Source organism: Bactrocera neohumeralis, chromosome 6 (assembly GCF_024586455.1).
Source record: "Bactrocera neohumeralis isolate Rockhampton chromosome 6, APGP_CSIRO_Bneo_wtdbg2-racon-allhic-juicebox.fasta_v2, whole genome shotgun sequence".
Classification (NCBI taxonomy): Eukaryota; Metazoa; Arthropoda; class Insecta; order Diptera; family Tephritidae; genus Bactrocera; species Bactrocera neohumeralis.
In genome coordinates, this window is record NC_065923.1 from 8,539,840 (window position 1) to 8,558,402 (window position 18,563).

The 18,563-nt window shown below is 38.5% G+C and overlaps 2 protein-coding genes across 5 annotated transcripts; one reads left to right on the top strand and one right to left on the bottom strand.

The window, feature by feature from the left end:
* The first annotated feature begins 15,048 nt into the window (after positions 1-15,048).
* LOC126762062 (rhythmically expressed gene 2 protein) lies at positions 15,049-17,209 on the top strand. 4 transcript variants are annotated; one of them, XM_050478542.1, is made up of 4 exons: positions 15,049-15,814; positions 15,926-16,371; positions 16,430-16,512; positions 16,575-17,209. In XM_050478542.1, the coding sequence occupies exons 2-4, from the start codon at positions 16,211-16,213 to the stop codon at positions 17,159-17,161; spliced, it is 831 nt and encodes a 276-aa protein (XP_050334499.1). In that variant the 5' UTR covers positions 15,049-15,814; positions 15,926-16,210; the 3' UTR covers positions 17,162-17,209. The 4 variants fall into 4 exon arrangements, with proteins under 4 accessions (XP_050334499.1, XP_050334500.1, XP_050334502.1 ...); XM_050478543.1 differs by having other exon boundaries at positions 15,049-15,629; XM_050478545.1 differs by having other exon boundaries at positions 15,049-15,188.
* On the bottom strand, positions 17,146-18,278 carry LOC126762063 (uncharacterized). Its single transcript, XM_050478547.1, has 4 exons — positions 18,045-18,278; positions 17,823-17,985; positions 17,505-17,765; positions 17,146-17,432 (listed from the first exon to the last, which is right to left on the bottom strand). Exons 1-4 carry the CDS (start codon positions 18,201-18,203, stop codon positions 17,245-17,247), a joined length of 771 nt encoding a protein of 256 aa, XP_050334504.1. The 5' UTR covers positions 18,204-18,278; the 3' UTR covers positions 17,146-17,244.
* Positions 18,279-18,563: the final 285 nt, after the last annotated feature.

Sequence of the window (18,563 nt, forward strand, 5' to 3'; positions counted from 1 at the left end):
GCTCCGTACCCAAATTAAGATGAATTTCTCTTTACAAATGACTTCATAGGTACAGATCGTATATAAGTATGTATGTGCTATGTATACAATATATACATACGTATTTATTCAAAGATCTCATCTAAAAATTTATCAACGTGCGCTCACCCTCGCCATAAGTATTGCCAATATAATTCACACCACCAAATGTTCATAGTTATTTCTATGTGTTTCATTTTCTAACACGCATTTGCACATATGTATCTCTGTGTATGTTTCCACACATCACACTCACACATTCTTTTAAGTACTTGAATGTTATTGGCTCTTCTGCCGCGATTGCGAGTGCTCACTTGCAAGTGAATGAATGAATACCAGTAGGGAAAGCTTTCGTTTAAAAAACGTTAGCTTTTTTAAACTTTTTGCCTTTGGTGAAATTTCGCGAAGCTAAAAGCCTTTTTTCGCCATAAATAAACTTAGTCAAGATCGGAATGTGAAAACCCAACGACTGGATTCTTAAATTCCTAGAACAAACATTTGCCAACATATTATAGCTAACTGTTCAATAATTGATTACAAGGAGTCGCTTCTGCGATGTGAATCTAAAGGTCAGTCAACCACTTATAGGTTAGGTTAACCATTAATCCATCCACTCAAAATGAAAGTTAAATCTCACAAAGCGAAGGACTGCATTGCCAGCCCTAAATTCGTTGTTGAGAACGCTACTACTGGTTACCTCTAATCCGTATATACCAAATATATTACACATGTATAATATTGGGTAGTCGAAAAAGTCTTTTCGTATTTTGTCAAATGATGTCGTTGCAGTCAATATACGACCAATCACATTGTGCCATGCCATACAGTGTTGGAAAGGTGAGATTTTAAACTTCATTTTACCAAAAAAAAAAAATTAAATTCTGGGAAGAATGCCAGTCAAGCCACCAATGAAATTTCTGAAGTTTACGGAGACGATGTTGTATCAGTTCATGTAGCATAACAATTATTCGCTCGCTTCGGTCTGGAAATTTCGATGTGAAAAATGCACCCCGCTCTAGTCGACCTATCGTTGAAAAAGTTGTTGAAATTATAGAAAAGAGTGACCAGGACCGTCACATGAGGGGCCTTTACATCGCTAAGGAACTTAACATTCATCATCAAACGGTTTTGAACCATTTAAAAAGGCTGGCTACAAAAAGAAGCTCAATGTTTGGGCACCACATGAATTGTCTGTGAAAAATTTATTGGACCGAATTAAAATCTGCGATTCTTTGCTGAAACGAAATGAAATCAAACTATTTCTGAAGCGAATGATAACAGGAGATGAAAAGTGGATCAAATACGACAATAATGTGCCAAAAAGATGATGGTCCAAGCGTGGTGAAGCTCAACAAATGATCGCAAAGCCAGGATTGACGCCTCGAAAGGTTATGCTGAGTGTTTGGTGAGATTGGAAAGGGATCAGCCATTATGAGCTGCTCCAGCTTGGTTAAACGATTGATTCTACATTTTACTGTCAATAACTGAAGATTAAAGCAAGCAATCGAAAAAACGGCCAGAACTGATCAACAGAAAGGGTTTGGGCGTTCTTAAGGACAACGCTAGAGCACACACATCTTTGATGACTCGGCACAAACTGTAAAAAATGTGAGAGCTTGGAAGGCAGGTTTTAAGGCATCCACCATATAGCCCAGATCTTTCACCATCGGACTACCATTTGTTTCGGTCAATGCAGAACTTCCTTAATGAGGTAAAGTTGGCTTCAATAGAAGACTGTGAAAATTATTTGTCGCAGTTTTTCGCCGAGAAACCAGAGTTTTACACTGATAGAATAATGTCTCAAGCGTAAAAAGGACAAAAAGTGGTAGACCAAAATGATACATATGTATTTGGTTCCTAAAAGTTCATTATATATATAAAAAAAAAATAAGTTGAAATTAGATTAAAAATACGAAAAAACTTTTTCGACTACCCTATATTGGCAACGTACATACTTAAATACGGATGTACACAATTTTTACGTATTTCTTTTAGATATTCTGCTAACTGTACCAAATGTTGTTGTTGGTTTAATTGTCTGCTGGACATTGTCACGCGGCAAAGTCAGATCGAGGAAGTCAATGGCTTTTGCGGAATTCCATTATGTGAATCTTCCAGTTGGGTGCAAAATCTTAGGCATATTTGCTTTATTTTCACCTAAATGTGCTTAGTAGTTTATTCTGTTGTTGCTTAATACGCTATTTATCCGTTTTGAACTTGTTTCACGCATTTCCACTGCGTTAATAAATAATCGTAAGGACAAGTTGGAGGCAGACAGCATTAGTTAGTGACAGGCAACAGAAGCTCTTGGCTATGTGCGTTACCTTGCGCTGTTGCCTGCTACTTTAAAACTATCTACAAGGAATATTTGACGGAGCAGCAACAACAAACATTTGGTATGTGTGTACATAGTATGCGCAGGTAAATGTTTGCAGTGTTGTTAAGAGCCCGCGCCGCCGATAAAGTGGCAACTTTCGCAAGAGCATGCCTACGCACGCGAATATTGCATGCAACGGACGTATCTACACAAGTACCATAGGTACCATACACATGGTATGTGTGTTGCACTGGCTCAGAAGCCGACAGCAAGTGGAATGCGCGCCACTGACCATAGAACGCGTACAGCGCAATGCGGCGATGGGTCGCACCGCAAAATCTGCGTTCGTGCTTCTCTCAGCCAAGCTTAGTACGAGTATAGTGATGTTTGCGAGTGTTTTTGGGATTGCGAATATTGTATACCTGATCTTCCTTATTAGTTCATGCATTCTTTGAGTCGTAGCTGCGGCCTGCGGCCTGCTTCGCTTTGCAGATTCTATTTGAATTCATTTTTATTGGACACAATTTCCTGGAAGAATTCTTTGAGCTTTTCGTTCACCTTGTTGTCCCTTTGAATTAATGTTTTCAACGGTAGTTAATGAAGCAAGCCGACTAGCGAGATGACCAACCCAAGTTTGTAAATTTATGTATGTATATAGTTAATAGGTAAATATGTATGTATGTGTTTGTAGAGGATATGTAGCTAATGACGATGAGGGTGGATCATCATTTTCGACAATGCGAATATAATAGAAAGATATTTTAATTGGGCTAAGCAAGTTAGCAATTCTTAATTTCTTTGAATTTTTTATTTTTATTGGACTAATCAAGAAGAGAGGGGTGGAGAGGTCGCACCAAATGTTAAACAATCAAATTGAAAGCTACTTACTTTTCAGCAAAAAGAAGAAGACACCATTTACAAGACTACAAACATTTCAACAGTCTTTTCTGCTTAAGCCGCGATCCATCAAGAGAATGCATTAAGTTTTAAAACTTTTGACTCGTGGACCGATATGACTACTTGTAGCAATTTTAGCATATACAGGTAAGTATTATTAAATTTTTAATTTCATATAATATCCTGTTACATTACAGACATGCCAATTGTTTTTGTTTTCATATCCTCTCACCAAAACATCTCATCTTCACTCGAAAACAAACTGACATCCGATGGTGCAAAATTGTATTATATGTTATACTAATTTATTTTCTCTACTATATTAAAGCTAAGGAAAACTCTGAGGCCATGTCAAAATTATATTATGCTAAACATATTCACCACCTTAATGAAGATTTATGACGAACTGCTGAATATTCAACAAAAGATCAAAAATCATTGCAATGGATATATGGTGGCTAAGGAACTACTTAATCTATTTTTTACATTAACTATATGTTCAAAGTTAACTCATATAATGAGAAAATAATTCTAACGGAGTTTCATCCATTGAATATTGCTGCAGCCGGACTTTATGTTCACTATATCACCATTGTCCTGAAGTATATTATTTTTAACGCTATTCGCAATTTTAGAGTGAGCATTTTCAATACCTACTTTCCATCATTTTCATGTCACATTGCGGAATTGTAGCACCACCTCGCCCTCTCTCTACCTCTCTATGCTAAACTCTTGCTTTAAATCTTAACATAAATATTAAATATTACGAATTGTACATATTCCCACTATTAATTTTTATATGCCCTGAACAGGGTATATTGTGCTGGCCACGAAGTTTGCAACACCCAGAAAGCAAAGTCGGATACCCCATAAAATGTATGTATAAATGATCAGCGCGACGAGCTGAGCCGATTTAGCTATGTTTGCATATGGTATATGCGAACTAGTCCCTAGGTTTTGAGATATTGCAATTTTTCATATGTCCTTTTCTCCTCTCTCTCTCTCTCTAAGGTCCAAAACTAATTGTTAAGGAAACTCAGTTTTTTATTGATTCTGAACTACAATCGATGCAATGAAGTTCTGAATATAGCATCATTTAAATGGCCTTCGCAACTTCTATTGCAGGAATGAATTCGATGAACCCAATTTTCGAGTACGTTTTTTCATTAAATCAAGTCGTATATCATATACCCTGTCAATAAAGTATTGGGAATTCTTCTTCTTGGCACATGTGCTTCGCTTCAAATGGATGTTACTTTGAAGGCGATAAAATAAATTTGAATGATGATTGGAAAATTTTCGTTTTATTTATAAATTCCCGATATACGTTCAATACCGACCTAGCTTGAAGAGACACTAACTTCGATTTCGAAAGAAGTACGTACCGATGATTCCAGACCAAAATCTACACCAAACATCCAATATACGTGAATGTAATGGTTGTTCATGAATATTTTGTATATACATACATATATATACTGTGCCCAAAAAATAAGGTGAAATTGTATTTATTTTGAAAATTCTTTATTTATTCTTCCAAATCAAAATCATCCCCTTCAAAGTAATCCCCTCCCGATGCAATGCACTTATGCCAACGGATTTTCCAATCTTCGAAACACTGGTTGTAGTCACTTTCCGGGATGGCCTTCAGTTCCGTCTTCGCTGCGGCTTGAATCTCTTCTATCGTATAAAAACGGTGTCCCCGGAGCGGTATTTTGAGCTTGGTGAACAGCCAGAAGTCGCACGGCGCCAGATCAGGTGAATACGGTGGTTGCGGAACGATATGGGTTGAGTTTTTGGTGAAATGATCACGATTTACGAGGGCAGTATGGGATGGTGCATTATCGTGGTGTAAAACCAAAAATTCTCTTTCCACAATTCCGACCTTTTTAGGCGAATAGCGCCACGCAAAACGACGCTTAACGTTCAAATAATATTCCTTGTTGACTGTTTGACCGGTTGGAAGGAATTCATAATGCACAACACCACGATAATCGAAGAAAACAGTCAACATGACCTTGATTTTTGAGCGACTTTGGCGTGATTTTTTTGGTCTCGGCTCTCTTTTGGCACGATATTCGCTCGATTGATCGGTTGTTTCGGGGTCGTAAGCGTAGATCCAAGTCTTATCGCCAGTTATAATGCGTTTCATGACACCCTGGTAGTCGGAAAGCATCGTTTCACACACTTCAACGCGACGCCTTTTTTCCAAAAAATTCAATGTTTTCGGTACCAGTCGAGATTTGACGCGCTTGAGGCCCAAAACATCCTTCAAAATGGTATTGGCTGAGCCTTTCGATATGCCAACTTCATCAGCAAGGTCTCTAATTGTTAATCGACATTTTTTTTAGACATAGCCTCATCACCAAAGGCTTTCTGCACCATCCTCAACGTATCCGCAGCAGAAAATTGATTCCGTAAACAAAATTTAATGCAAATTCTTTGCTCAAAAAATTTCGACATCGCAAAAAACGAAAAACTCACTTTTAGCAGCTTACAAAACGACACGCATCTCAAACACTAATGAATATTTTGACATGAAATTTGACATAAATGTGACTGACAGTACTACCAACCTAAAAAAAAAATAATTCTCCAAATCCTTCGACGCGCTCAGTTTAAATTCAAATTCACCTTATTTTTTGCGCACAGAATATCCAAATAACGATTTCCAAAAAAAATTGAAAAATAACTCAACGCTTTTCAATAAAGGTCACCAAAAATTCTAGAGCCGTAGCCACACAACAACAACATCAACAAAACTATAACAACATAGTTCTCATAATGCAAAAAAAAGAATCCTGCGACTCAGAACAATATTTCTATTGAACCAATGATTGCGAGCCAATGTCAGGCAGTAAATTTTCTTCCTCAGACCTTTTTGCGTTTTGTTCTTAAAAACACTGTAGCAAAACATCCACAATTAACAATTACACACATATGAACTAAAAAACGGATGTTACAAATTGCATACAATTTTCTTTACATATTCCATAGAATCTCATCCGATTAACAGAGATAATGTGAAGGCAATACTACAAGAATAGTGCCCATGACCGGTCATTGGAAAGTTCTCATGTCCGTTTATAGGAATTGGTTTTATTTAAAAATATTAACGAAAACGATGTTTTCATGAAATTTATCCTGTTTTGGAAGTTGTCCAGATATAAGGACTGTCCATAATGGAGAATGAAAGTGTGAAAGTGTTATCTAAGTTTAGGCATTCCATACCCTGATCTGTGCGTATACCTTAAACTAAATTATCTGCGACTGTCGCAACAATTTTCATCTGATTTTCCGTGGGTTGTATTCACCAATAAATAAGTGTATGTGCGTATATATGTATGTGCACATATATAATTGTGTCTACATATTTAAGTATGTAGCGGTATATTTGGCATGTGTAAGCAGACAAATCTAGGCGTCCCGTCGTGGTGCGGTGTGGTTGGAGGTGACGTGAGTCGACCGTGCCATACCTCCTTGCGCCCAGACGATATTTAATTTGATGTGATCGGCGAAAAAAGTCACTAGTACCGTGCCGCCACAACATTGCGACACCATCTTCATCATCTGTATCATTATTATTGTGTTTATCTGCGTCGCCGGCCAGCCACATCATCACATTTGCCAGCAACAGGCAACGGCCGAAACCAGAGGCTATGGTACGAGTATTACCAAATCATAGCCAGCCGCTGTCACCTCTACAACTGCCACAGACGACTTATGTGTAGAGATTCGTCGGTGTTCAGAATGTCTACGTATCTATTTATAATTTGTCTCTAAATCTATTTTCGCTATTTGTTTCGGTATAGAAGGAAGTGAAATATTTTTGTGATATCTCTGAGTTAAATTTATTTTCGTAAACATTTCATTCCATTTAGTCGTCCCCGGTGCTATGGTGCCCTTACCGCTGCACTCTTTATTTGTCAGGCTATCTTTGTCGTCGGTTGTCCATCCATCCTCTCATCATCATTTAGATACTCTGCTAAAAGATTTATATGAATGCATGTATGTATGTATGTAAATAATATGGATGTTCATACACACATACATACGTAACTGGGTATTCGAACATTCGCCTGTCAATCAAACATTTATGCGCTCCATAAAAAGCAATATAAGCATTTCTTGCTACTGATTGCCCTCTAGCAACAGACCTTTTTTCAGTATATTTGCATTGATGCTTCCTTGGTTTGTGTTAAAATTTCAAACTCGTTCATCATGGTAATGCTGTGACTTTGAGTGGGTGATCCTCAGGATACTCCCGACGAAAGTCAGGGCGGATGACCCTTCAATTCCTATAACAGCTGGTTCCACGGTAGCGGAACTGACCCGGATTTTATACGGCCAACGGCTGTTATTGAGAGGACCTAAACCTAGAAAGCAATAATAAGTTAATACCCGCTGCCTTCAGTGGAGATGGAAGAGAAGAGGAATATATGATCTTGAAAATGACTCTATCTTTGCGGGCGCAGTGAGCATGAGCATATCCTTGAGCATATCCTTGTATCCTGACGCCGTTTTCCTTATGGTTAAAGAAAAATGTCTACGTACCGTCTACGAGCTAACCGTCTTTAGGTCCTTGGCACAGTATCTAACTGGGCGAATAGGAATGGCTTAACTGTCACCCCAAGTAAAACTAAAATGGTTTTATTTACCAGGAGATACAAAATCCCAGACGTCCCTCTCCTATTATTCGAAGGCTCGCGTCTTCAACCTGTTGCTAAGGTGAACCATGTAAAGCTTACTATTGATAAAAACCTTTCAGGGAGACCAAATATTGAGGAGAGAGTAAGGAAGGCATCGGTTGCCTTATATTGCTGTAGAGGAGCTGTAGGGAAAAGGTTAGGACTCTCACCAAAGATAGCGTACGGTTCCACGAAAATGTAGCTAGAGGGCGCTCGAAAAGGCTACACTTACTAAAAAGTTTGAACGTATCCAAAAAGCGGTTCACATCGGCAACTCTGGTGATATACGAACAAAGATATACTGAAAATCTCTCCTACTTCAACTGAATTCCTGAAAACTTGGATCACTAGGTCCAAGAGGCCAACGTTTCAGATTTTTTTGTGCTCACATATCGACGAGGAAAATGTGGATGGGGAGAAGTCCCTGGAGAAGAGGAGCAGTGAGCTTTTTCACGGATGAGTCTAAGCTAGGAGGAGGAGTTTTCTATATGAATCCTCTGTAGAGTATTCTAGGTATAAGTAGCTGCTATCAAGCTGGTGATAGGCGTACTGCTACGAAGTGCAGCCTCTTTTAGACACTTTCACTTCGGCAGCAGAGCGGTAACACTAGCGTTGGGCTCACTAACAGCGCATTCAAAGCTAGTCAAGAACTGTCTGTACTTACTCGAAAAAGAATCAAAGTCGACGACCAGCGTCTGGGTGTGTGTGAGATCCTTTTAGTCTGGAGTAGAAATCAGGAGATCAGGACGGAGGTGGAAACCTCCAGGTACATTCTCCTCCATTGTGTATACTTTGCATGACTGAGGCTGAAACCGATTTGTAAGGTTTCTAAGCTGTTCAAGTGAGATCCCTCTCCTTAATTCGACAACCTTAATTTGCGTACCAACAGCGTGTGTACTGGCCGAAATCGTGTAATATGGTATAAATTCTTAAGCACAGAAAATGTTTGTGTCTGCAGTTGTTGGGAACCGATCTTGCAACCAACGACTAGCATTTTGCCAGAAAACTAAATGGTACGCATTCCAGCAGCAAACGGAATCGTCTACATACATACTTGTACATACGAAATATGTGTTCTCTGTGTGTGGAGAAGTGTAGAGGTGCAGAAGTATCTCGCCCCAACAAACGTGCGCCTAGACACAAAGTCCAGCATAGCCACATTTGCTGGCAACAGGCCGCGCTCGTCCACTGCTTATTAAGTTTGGAATGCTGTAGTGCAACATTTGTGTAAAGACGGTGGTGCGATGTGTTTGTTGTTGCATGTTTGCAAATGCCGTGGAATGTCAGTCCGTTTGGTTGTTGGAATGTAGGTGAGGCGTTAGAATGTTGCCAATGCCTTGGCTTGTGTCTAATTTCTTCTTATGTACATACATACATATAAGATACAATTGTATGTGTGCATGTATATCTTATATGTGTAGCCTGGTGCAGACGGCCGCAATTGTCCTAAAAATGCGAAATTTCCACGAATTCGAGGCAACAGAGTTCTGGGTGGCCGTGTATGTTCGAGCTCTGGTATTTAGAATCTATGTGCACATGTAAGAGTGTCTACGCGACTGGTGTGTGTGTGTGTCTACAATCGCGTATATAATGTATATGCATGTATGCCTAAGAATAAATGCAGTTAACAGTAAAAGGTGCTAAGTGGCAACGGAAGTGCTTAAGTGGTTATTGAATGTGTAACTGAAACGGCGCAGTTGAATGGCTGCAAATGAAGCTGATGTACATGCAGATTGCCCACATCTACAGACAAACATTGACATTCTTATTCCTTAAATATACTTACATATACATATATGTACATATGTATGTATGTAAGTATGTACATATGTATGATTAGCAGACTTGTTTATTACGTGCTGAACATTGGAATATTTGCTATCAGTGAAGATGAAACCATTGTAAGGAAATCCGGAAGGACTGTGTTTCGCTGTGACACCGTAATTAACACCAAATACCGCGACTAAAAGCGTGGAATTGCTCTACAAAGATTTTTTCATATACAGCATTCTAATATCCCCAGAAATGCTGTCTGGATTGCGATATTCAGGCCATATTGTTTTGAAAAATGCGATTGGCATTTCACTGATTTTATGATGAGAATCCATCTTCACGAGAATCATAATTTCGCTCTGACTTAGAAGCGCAACCTATATAATCTAATCCATAAGTAGATATGTACATATGTATATGTCCAAATTTCTGGCATTTCACATTCCTTCCTTCACACATAGTATAACAACAATATCCGGTTTTCCCCATTGAAGCTTCGCTAAAATAATTTCTAAAAATAAAAGCTTTTTACATCAAGCTAAATGGAATTCAATGGACTCCCCCACTAAACTTAAGTGCAGCACATTGCCCAGAAATAGTAAGCATGAAACAAATGTTGTAAGCAAATAACAACAACAGAAATAACAAGACGGCGTGTTGTTGTCGTCTGATAACGCATTCCTGCATCAAAACAAACGTCGTGAATGCCATCGAATGCCAGCAACATCGACATGCGAGGCAACGCCAAAAGTACAATAACAATAACAACAACAACTACAAATATACTTATTGTTAGCTTGTGGAGACCTTTGAAAAAAATAAAAATACAACAACATAAACGTCACCGCCGACAGCACACAAAGAGCTAAAACACTGGTCTTGTTGCTGTTGCTGCCAGCACACACAAATGACCGGACGGTATGTGCATAAGGCACCATTCCCGCGAACTGATCATGTTTCATGCACATCCCACATACACACAAACACAGGCAGGGTAAGCACTGAAGCCGAAGCAGAAGCAGAGGCGCACACGCCAAATCAGCAGAGTTACTCCACAACGAGAACGCGGCTGCAACGGCAACAGCAACGGCAACAATAACAACGACAGCAGAGGCGCATAGACGGAGACCCCCTCGGATGAATGAATTTATGTTTCTGTTATTTTTATGTTTTTCTTTGGAATTACATTCTGCCTTATTCAGCAATTTCATTTTTCGGTTCGAGTTTTATATTTACTTTAGCATTCCGATGTGGCTATGCAGCGACAGCAGCAAACAGACCGAACAACACCAACATCTATGTAACAATGGCAGACGAACTTCGAAACAAAAGGACAGACAGCAATGCAAATACTCACACTTGTACGAAGGCGAAAGAGTACGGGAAAAGCACCGCTGCAACAGGCAAACACACTCGTAATATAAGCAACTCCAATAACATCACAGTTGGAAAGTTAAAATGAAGCTTAGAGCTGGGTACTTCTAATAATCGATTCCAGTATTTAATAAAAATGGGTACATCAGTTTTATACATTCTTTCTTCTTTTCACTGTTTGGCGCCAATTGGATATAACAAATGCAGCCAGGTCCTTCTCCATCTAATCTCCACCAGCGGGTCAGTACCCGAAACCTTCAAAGCTGGGAGTGTTCTCTTCCAACCGAACAACATGACCAAGCCAGCGCAGCCGATGTCTCTTGATTCGCTGAACAACATACATATGTCAATGTCTATATCTCGTGCCGCTCATCATTCCAACGACAGCGGTATTCGCCGAGTCCAATGGTAAAGGACCAAAAATGTATAGAGGTGGACGTGTGCCACATCTTCGCTACAACAATATAGTGGACCAATTCGATGTTAGGTCATCGGAGCGTACGCACGTGAAGGACACTGGAGACATGTCGTCCACCTATCACGACATGATCAGTAACTTGATAAATTTTCTTGTGTTGGAATCTAGTACTACAGACAGCCATATTTAGGGCCCCTGTGAATCAAATTAGTCTTATGTTAAAAAAAATTTTGCTCTGATATAGATTGTGGCCACGGCTGACCGGAGACTTAATTCTGGTACCACGGGTAGCAGCAGCCCTTGGAGGTAACTCCAACCTGCTTATGCGGACTGGCCCCTCGGGGAGTATCGTGGTGGTTGTGGTTAAAACCCAAATGCGGGAAGAACTGACCTTGTCAGTTGAATGTGGAGTTGCATTGCAACCGGGTGCCAGATCCAAAGCACGGCAGAGGTTTTAGATGGGCCTCGAACCCGACCAAGGTGGTTAGTGTGTCTATTCCACACTGACAATTGGTACTGAAAATGCTTAGCATTCTCAGGGCGCTGATCAACGCATTAATTTGATCCGCCGTCCTTGTTAGCGCCGTGGAGTAAGGCTGTCGTCAGCAGGTACCCACGTTAAACACACCGGACGTTGTAACTGCTAACCCAGAATCATGAACTTTTCATTTCAGTTCTGTTATTCACAGTTTAGCTTGTGTCCAAACTGGCCACTTAATAAACACCCACTAGGGCTCACTGCCTTGCGACATGTTATTACGGTTCACACATGGGTTTGCTCAGTTGTGCAAAACAGAAATTTTCGTGAACATATGTATAGACAAACTAACTTGATTTCATAACAACCGATATTTAGTGTGTATGAATGTGCGCATGCTATGAATTCCTTTGTAAATCACAATTGCTTTTGTTACCTCCTTCTTTTTGGTTGCGCTTCTCTTTGCGGCCTTTTTGTATGAGGAATGCACTTGGCTTTGTGTTGAGGTTTTCAGAAAGCATTTTCGCATAATCGAGAAACTTTTCGGCATATCAATGTGACTGTCGCCGCGTGTCGAGGTGCGCGCAACCACATTGTCAATGGCGTGCGTTTATAACTTCGCACTGATATTATTGCAAAGGTGCATTAGGTTGGTTAGTTATTTTTTTTGGTACGCAATTGGTAAATGTTTTCAATGGCCAATCGAATAGACATAGGACACGCCATGCCATCCAACTTATATAAGTTTTCCTTCAAGAACTGATGCCTGGAGCATATATTGCGTGTAGGTTCAAATACTACTGTCCAAAGGGTTTATGATTGGTACCACTCATCCCATCAGCTAGAAGCAAAGGACCTTCCCAGTCATACAATTCGATTGTATGCTATACCTAAGCAGTCTCGAATTCTCAATTTTTTATGTTCAATAAAAATTGTTTGCACTGATTGCAAGGGGTAATGCTTTAAGTAAAGTAAGCAACGGTAAAAAGACCTTTGCAACTGCTGGAACATTAACTGAATTTCAAATCTTCAGCATATACTTGTGTATAAGTAATTGTTTATATCAGATTATGTTCCACTTTCTCGAAGTAGGTATTTCAAAAAATTATTAGAACGACCTTAACGGTGGGATTAATGTATATGTATGCATTACGTGCATACCGGGCTGCATGGAGAGCTGCGAGTAGTCATCGCACATTCCCTTCCCACGATCATTAATAAAACTGACACGTATTCATATGTGGATTGAGCCATAAGAAATGCCGAAATATGTGATTTTTCGTTGCATACCTGCACATACATATGTACATGTATTGATATGTACATACTTATAAACATAAATATGTATGCAAGTTATGAGTTAATGCATACGAATTCAATGCAGACTGAAACCTAAAAATAACCACGAATTTCGAATACCACGAGCAGATCTTTTAAAGGATCGATACATTTTCCGCACTTTTCTTCTTCTTCTTTACTGGCGTAGACACCGCTTACGCGGTTATAGCCAGCGCTCCAGTGGTTTCTTCTTTTCGCAATGTGGCGCCAATTGGTGAAACCAAGCGAAGCCAGTTCCTTCTCCACCTGGTCTGCTTCCCCCGGCGGGTACTGCGTCGAATACTTTCAGAGTTGGAATGTTTTCATCCATTCGGACGGAATGACCTAGCTAGCGTAGCCGCTGTCTTTTAATTCGCTGAACTATGTCAATGTCTTCGTATATCTCATACAGCTTACCTTTCTCTCGAAAACTCGTAACGTCGACTCATCAGATGTTGTCATCGTCCAAGCCTCTGCACCATATAGCAGGCGGGGATCAATGAAAAAAAATACTTCTCAATTGCCTACTCAGCCCGAAGTAGCATCTGCTGCCAAGAGTTATTCTGTGTTGGATTTCGAGGCTGACATTGTTGTTGGTGTTAATACTGCTTCCAATATACACGAAATTATCTACGACTTTGAAGTTATGACTGTCAACAGTGACATGGGAGCCTAGACGCGAGTTCGACGACAGTTTGTTTGATGACAGGAGATATTTCGTCTTGCCCTCGTTCACTGCCAGACCCATTTGCTTTGCTTCCTTATCCAGTCTGGAGAAAGCAGAACTAACGGCGCGGGTGTTGAGGCCAATGATACCAATATCATCGCCGTAAGCCAGCTCTCTCTATTCAGATCTGCAGTTCGAATTATTTTCTCCAAGAGTAGTTTATTAAGTCGCACGAAAGAGAGTCACCTTGTCTCAAACTTCGTTTGGTATCGAACGGCTCGGAGAGATCTTGCCCGATCATGACGGAGCTTTTGGTATTGCTCAACGTCAGTTTACACAGCCGTATTAGTTTTGCAAAGATGTCAAATTCAGGCATCGTGGCATAGAGGCATAGAGGCAGCTCCTGAGAAGTATACATTAGCATACGTGTATTCAAGAAAGTGTGTGTTTACCATATTTATGTTACATGAATGGACTGTTACCTGAATTATTACTTACACACATACATACATATATGTATTATAATTAAAATAAAATATAACAAAAAATTAATTTTAAGTTTCAAGAATTTCAGACATCGAACATAAAAGCTTATGATCGCAGTAAGTCCAATTTCTTCGCGCTTATTACCCATGCCACATCAAAATTGGGTACAAAAACGCTTTAGTTCCCTTTTTCTTCGCTTTGAATTACTTTCAGCTTGAAAAATGTAACATACCTTTAGGCTGAACCTTTTACAAAATTTAAAACAATAGATTTTCACATAAGATTTTGAATAAATGCAGAGAAAACATACAAAAAACCACAGTAAAGAAAAAGTCAATGCAATTTGTGTATTCCGTTCAACTATTTATGAACCAAATTAATTTAAATGCAACTGTTATGTGTAAAATGTTTCCATATTTTCGCTCCTAGATGTAATGGGTGAGTGTTTTATGTGAATCAGCACAAAATATTTTTTTATTACAGCAATGAGGCTATAAGGGCACGTATCTTACACCCGTGCCATAAAGAAATAACACCAATAACTTATCTGAAGCAAATAAAATATGCACATGCATATATTAGCTAAAGTTAACTGCAATGACTCTAGGCTGCTCAACTCCCTCAGTAGTTTCTCGTTGACATCTGCAGTATTCAAAGGTTGTGGGTTAAAAGTGGACAAACACCAATTGTACAGTGACATAATAGTTCCTGCCGCGGATTTTATCTTATGACGTATCGCAAAAATTTGTTTGGGAGTGTGTATACAACAACAACAATATATATTAATACTACACCTCTGTCCACCATAAAAGTGTAGAAGGATCAATTAAATATAAAGTAGATAAAATAAACAACCAACAAAAATGTAAAAGCTAGCGCTTTGAGGACGAATTATATGTACATAAGTACATATGTAGTATGTGTGTACTTAACTAGAAATTGTAATCCTACGTAATTGATCCTACAAGTATTGTGATTAAACTGATACGAGGGTTGTATTATAGAAGAGGTGACAAGTCAAAAGTCAATATAATTACAACAAACAACAAATTGAGTTTTTTTCCCGGCTCTCTTCTGAAATCTTGTTTCATTTTTCTATACTTAGTCGAATCGCGAATATTCGATCACTTCGATTCTTTGGAATTAGCGGAAAGGTGGTGTTTGAAACTATGAGGCAGACATCAAGCCGTTGTATGGTTAGTTAGTGTTTTAGGATAAGCTTTTTTAAGGACTTTTGAGTTTCAGGATTTTCAAATAAAACTATTTATTGATTTCTAATGATATCGTAATCGATACTACTATAATAAAACTCTTAGAGTAGAAATGAAACGTGCTCCAGATATCGCGGAGGGATAGTGTATCATGATACATATGTACATATGTACGTATAAAAATCTTATCATTATGCTTTCTAAATTCATTTCTAAACTTATTAAACTTTATAACTCATCATATACATATGTACATATGTATGTACGTTTGTTGCGTATAGATAATCAAACATCCACGGGCTAATCGCCAGAAGAGCAAATCAACATTTGTTTTTATTGATAAGACATCCAAATCCATAGAAATAGCAAAACGCCGACGTGATTTGCTACAGAGCAAACGCACACCGAACGCTTAAACAGTTCTAGGGAAAGTCTTGATCGAATAGCATCGCATTCAAACACAAGTATACTTATAACAAGTATTGCCGGCGTAGTTGATAATAATAATAGGCATAAACAATTTAATACACACAAGTGCTTCTGGTGACTGCCTTCATACGATAACCATGTCAAGTGCTTTAGGTCGTATACGTCTAATAACCTTCGACGTCACCAATACGCTACTGCAGTTTCGTGGCAGTCCTGGGAAACAATATGGAGAGATTGGTGCACTTTTCGGTGTACTCTGTGACAATGCTGATCTCGCACAAAATTTTAAGGCTAATTGGTAAACTAAGGCAAATTTTTCGATCACTTTTTTTTAAGTTTTTTTTTTTTTTGTTTAGGAACATAATGAATAGAAAATATCCAAATTTCGGACGTAGTTCCCGCATTAGCTGGCAACAATGGTGGCATCAACTTATTGGGAGTATGTTTAATAATTGATTGTGCATGAGTATAATTTTATTCAAATACTTTTTTCTTATTCAGATACGTTTTCTGACAGCGGCTCGTTGATACCCGGAGAGAAATTAAGTAGCTTGGCAAATCATCTGCTTGAACTTTACAAAACAAGTCTTTGTTGGCAGCATTGCAATGGAAGTGTGGATTTACTAAATTATTTACGTTTACAACAACAACTCGCTGCAAACCATAATGATAACGACGTTGATGATAACCACTGCAGTCAGAAGTCACAAATAGCTTTAGGCGTTATATCAAATTTTGATCCTCGCTTAGACACACTCTTGCGTAATATGAAAATTAAGCATTATTTTGATTTTACAATTAATTCTTATGATAGCAACGTTGAAAAGCCAAGTCCGGAAATATTCGATTTAGCCATGAAGTTGTCCAATTTGGAGAACCTAAAACCTGAAGAATGCTTACATATTGGAGATGGACCTACCACAGATTATTTAGCCGCCAAAAATGTAGGTTGGAATGCTGCGCTTATTCACGAGAAAACTATTAATTACTTAATTAAAAACTATGGCGATAAAATAGAGGATCAATTTGTTTTCCAAAGTTTATACGACTTTCATAAGAAGTTTTCAAATAATTTTATAAACTGGTAAATAATTTGTTAATTTAATGAATTAAATATATTACTACCACATACCAAAAACAAATGTATGAACTCATATATATTATGGTAATATTAGTGACTGGTAATTGTTCCCTTAGGATGTGTGTCGCCCAGCGTTATAGAATGTTTTTCAAAAAGTTCGACAAGTGGATCCTGAGGCTTATGTGTTTCTTTGTCATACTCAATTCCTATCGCCCATAATGATTCCAAATCGTATTGTTCGCGTGCATCTGGTGAAAACACATGCAGAGCAATGTTACCTTAAATAATTAAAGCAACAAGTTTAGGTCTTTAGACAAAGTATTTCCATAAAAATATAAATGTGTATATACCCAGATCCAGTGCCATCCACTGTCGACTGTTTTCACCTTCGATCTTTGGTAAAATCTCTCCTTTCGTACGCTTTACTTTATAAATACGCCTCACAAATTCCGCAATCGCCAACATGTGCCTATAGCTGCGCCCACTACATACCACCATATAATCTACATACTTTAAATCTTTAGGAACAGAACAAACGAAAACATCTTCTGCATTTTCCTTTCGCAATACATCAACCAGATCTTCTACATCGTATACACCATGTTTTCCATCTGCAAATAATTTATATTATTTAACGAAATATAATTTATTTCAGATAGTATAGTTACGATTTAAGTTCAGTCCTAAATATTCATTGTGTTCGGTATTTTTCGGCTCCGGCTCATTTTGATACCGATAACGTTCTTCTTCAACGTCAAAAATCTCATTAGCATCCGTATCTTGGAATATTTGATATTTATGGCTGACGGAGCCTGCTACTTTATGCTTAATCTAAATTTATAATTGATAAATTCAGTATATTGAAAAGTATTTCTCATCGCAATCTTTACCATTGGCGCAGAATTGGCGACAGTAGAAGCGACCTTTTCTTTTTCACTTCCTTTTCTCTTCTGTGGTTCTGTGTCCGTAAAACCATGATTGAACGTGCGCAAAAATGGAATACTTAATCGATTATATCGAATCTCGCGAAATATGTAAGATTTTATCATATTTAGTTAATTTAATTTTATAATCGGTCGTATGTTTACCTATTTTACAGAAAACAGCTGTTGTCAAACGCAACATATGATCAAAGTTAAAGAGCGACATCTATTGGCGAGGTGCAGGAGTATATTGATATTGCCAGCAGGATCTAAAATAAATTAAGTTTGCATAATAAAAACCAGATATACAATAGGGGTATTCTCGTGCTCTTGCAAAACCCTTGCACGGTGCACGAATTGCAGATTTTTCCACCTAATGCAACGGCACAACAACAAACACACGCAGGAAAATATTTGCAAGGGCTGTAAAATATGTCAGACCAAAACCCATGTTTGTTTTCGTGCAATGACACGTAAAAAATTCAT

Coding starts and splice junctions, on each gene's coding strand:
- LOC126762062 (XM_050478542.1), top strand. CDS start 16,211: ATGTCAAGTGCTTTAGGTCGTATACGTCTAATAACCTTCGACGTCACC. Junction 16,372..16,429: donor CAAAATTTTAAGGCTAATTG/GTAAACTAAGGC, acceptor TTTTTTGTTTAG/GAACATAATGAATAGAAAAT. Junction 16,513..16,574: donor GTGGCATCAACTTATTGGGA/GTATGTTTAATA, acceptor TTTCTTATTCAG/ATACGTTTTCTGACAGCGGC.
- LOC126762063 (XM_050478547.1), bottom strand. CDS start 18,203: ATGATAAAATCTTACATATTTCGCGAGATTCGATATAATCGATTAAGT. Junction 17,766..17,822: donor TTTAGGACTGAACTTAAATC/GTAACTATACTA, acceptor AATTATTTGCAG/ATGGAAAACATGGTGTATAC. Junction 17,433..17,504: donor GTGGATGGCACTGGATCTGG/GTATATACACAT, acceptor TAATTATTTAAG/GTAACATTGCTCTGCATGTG.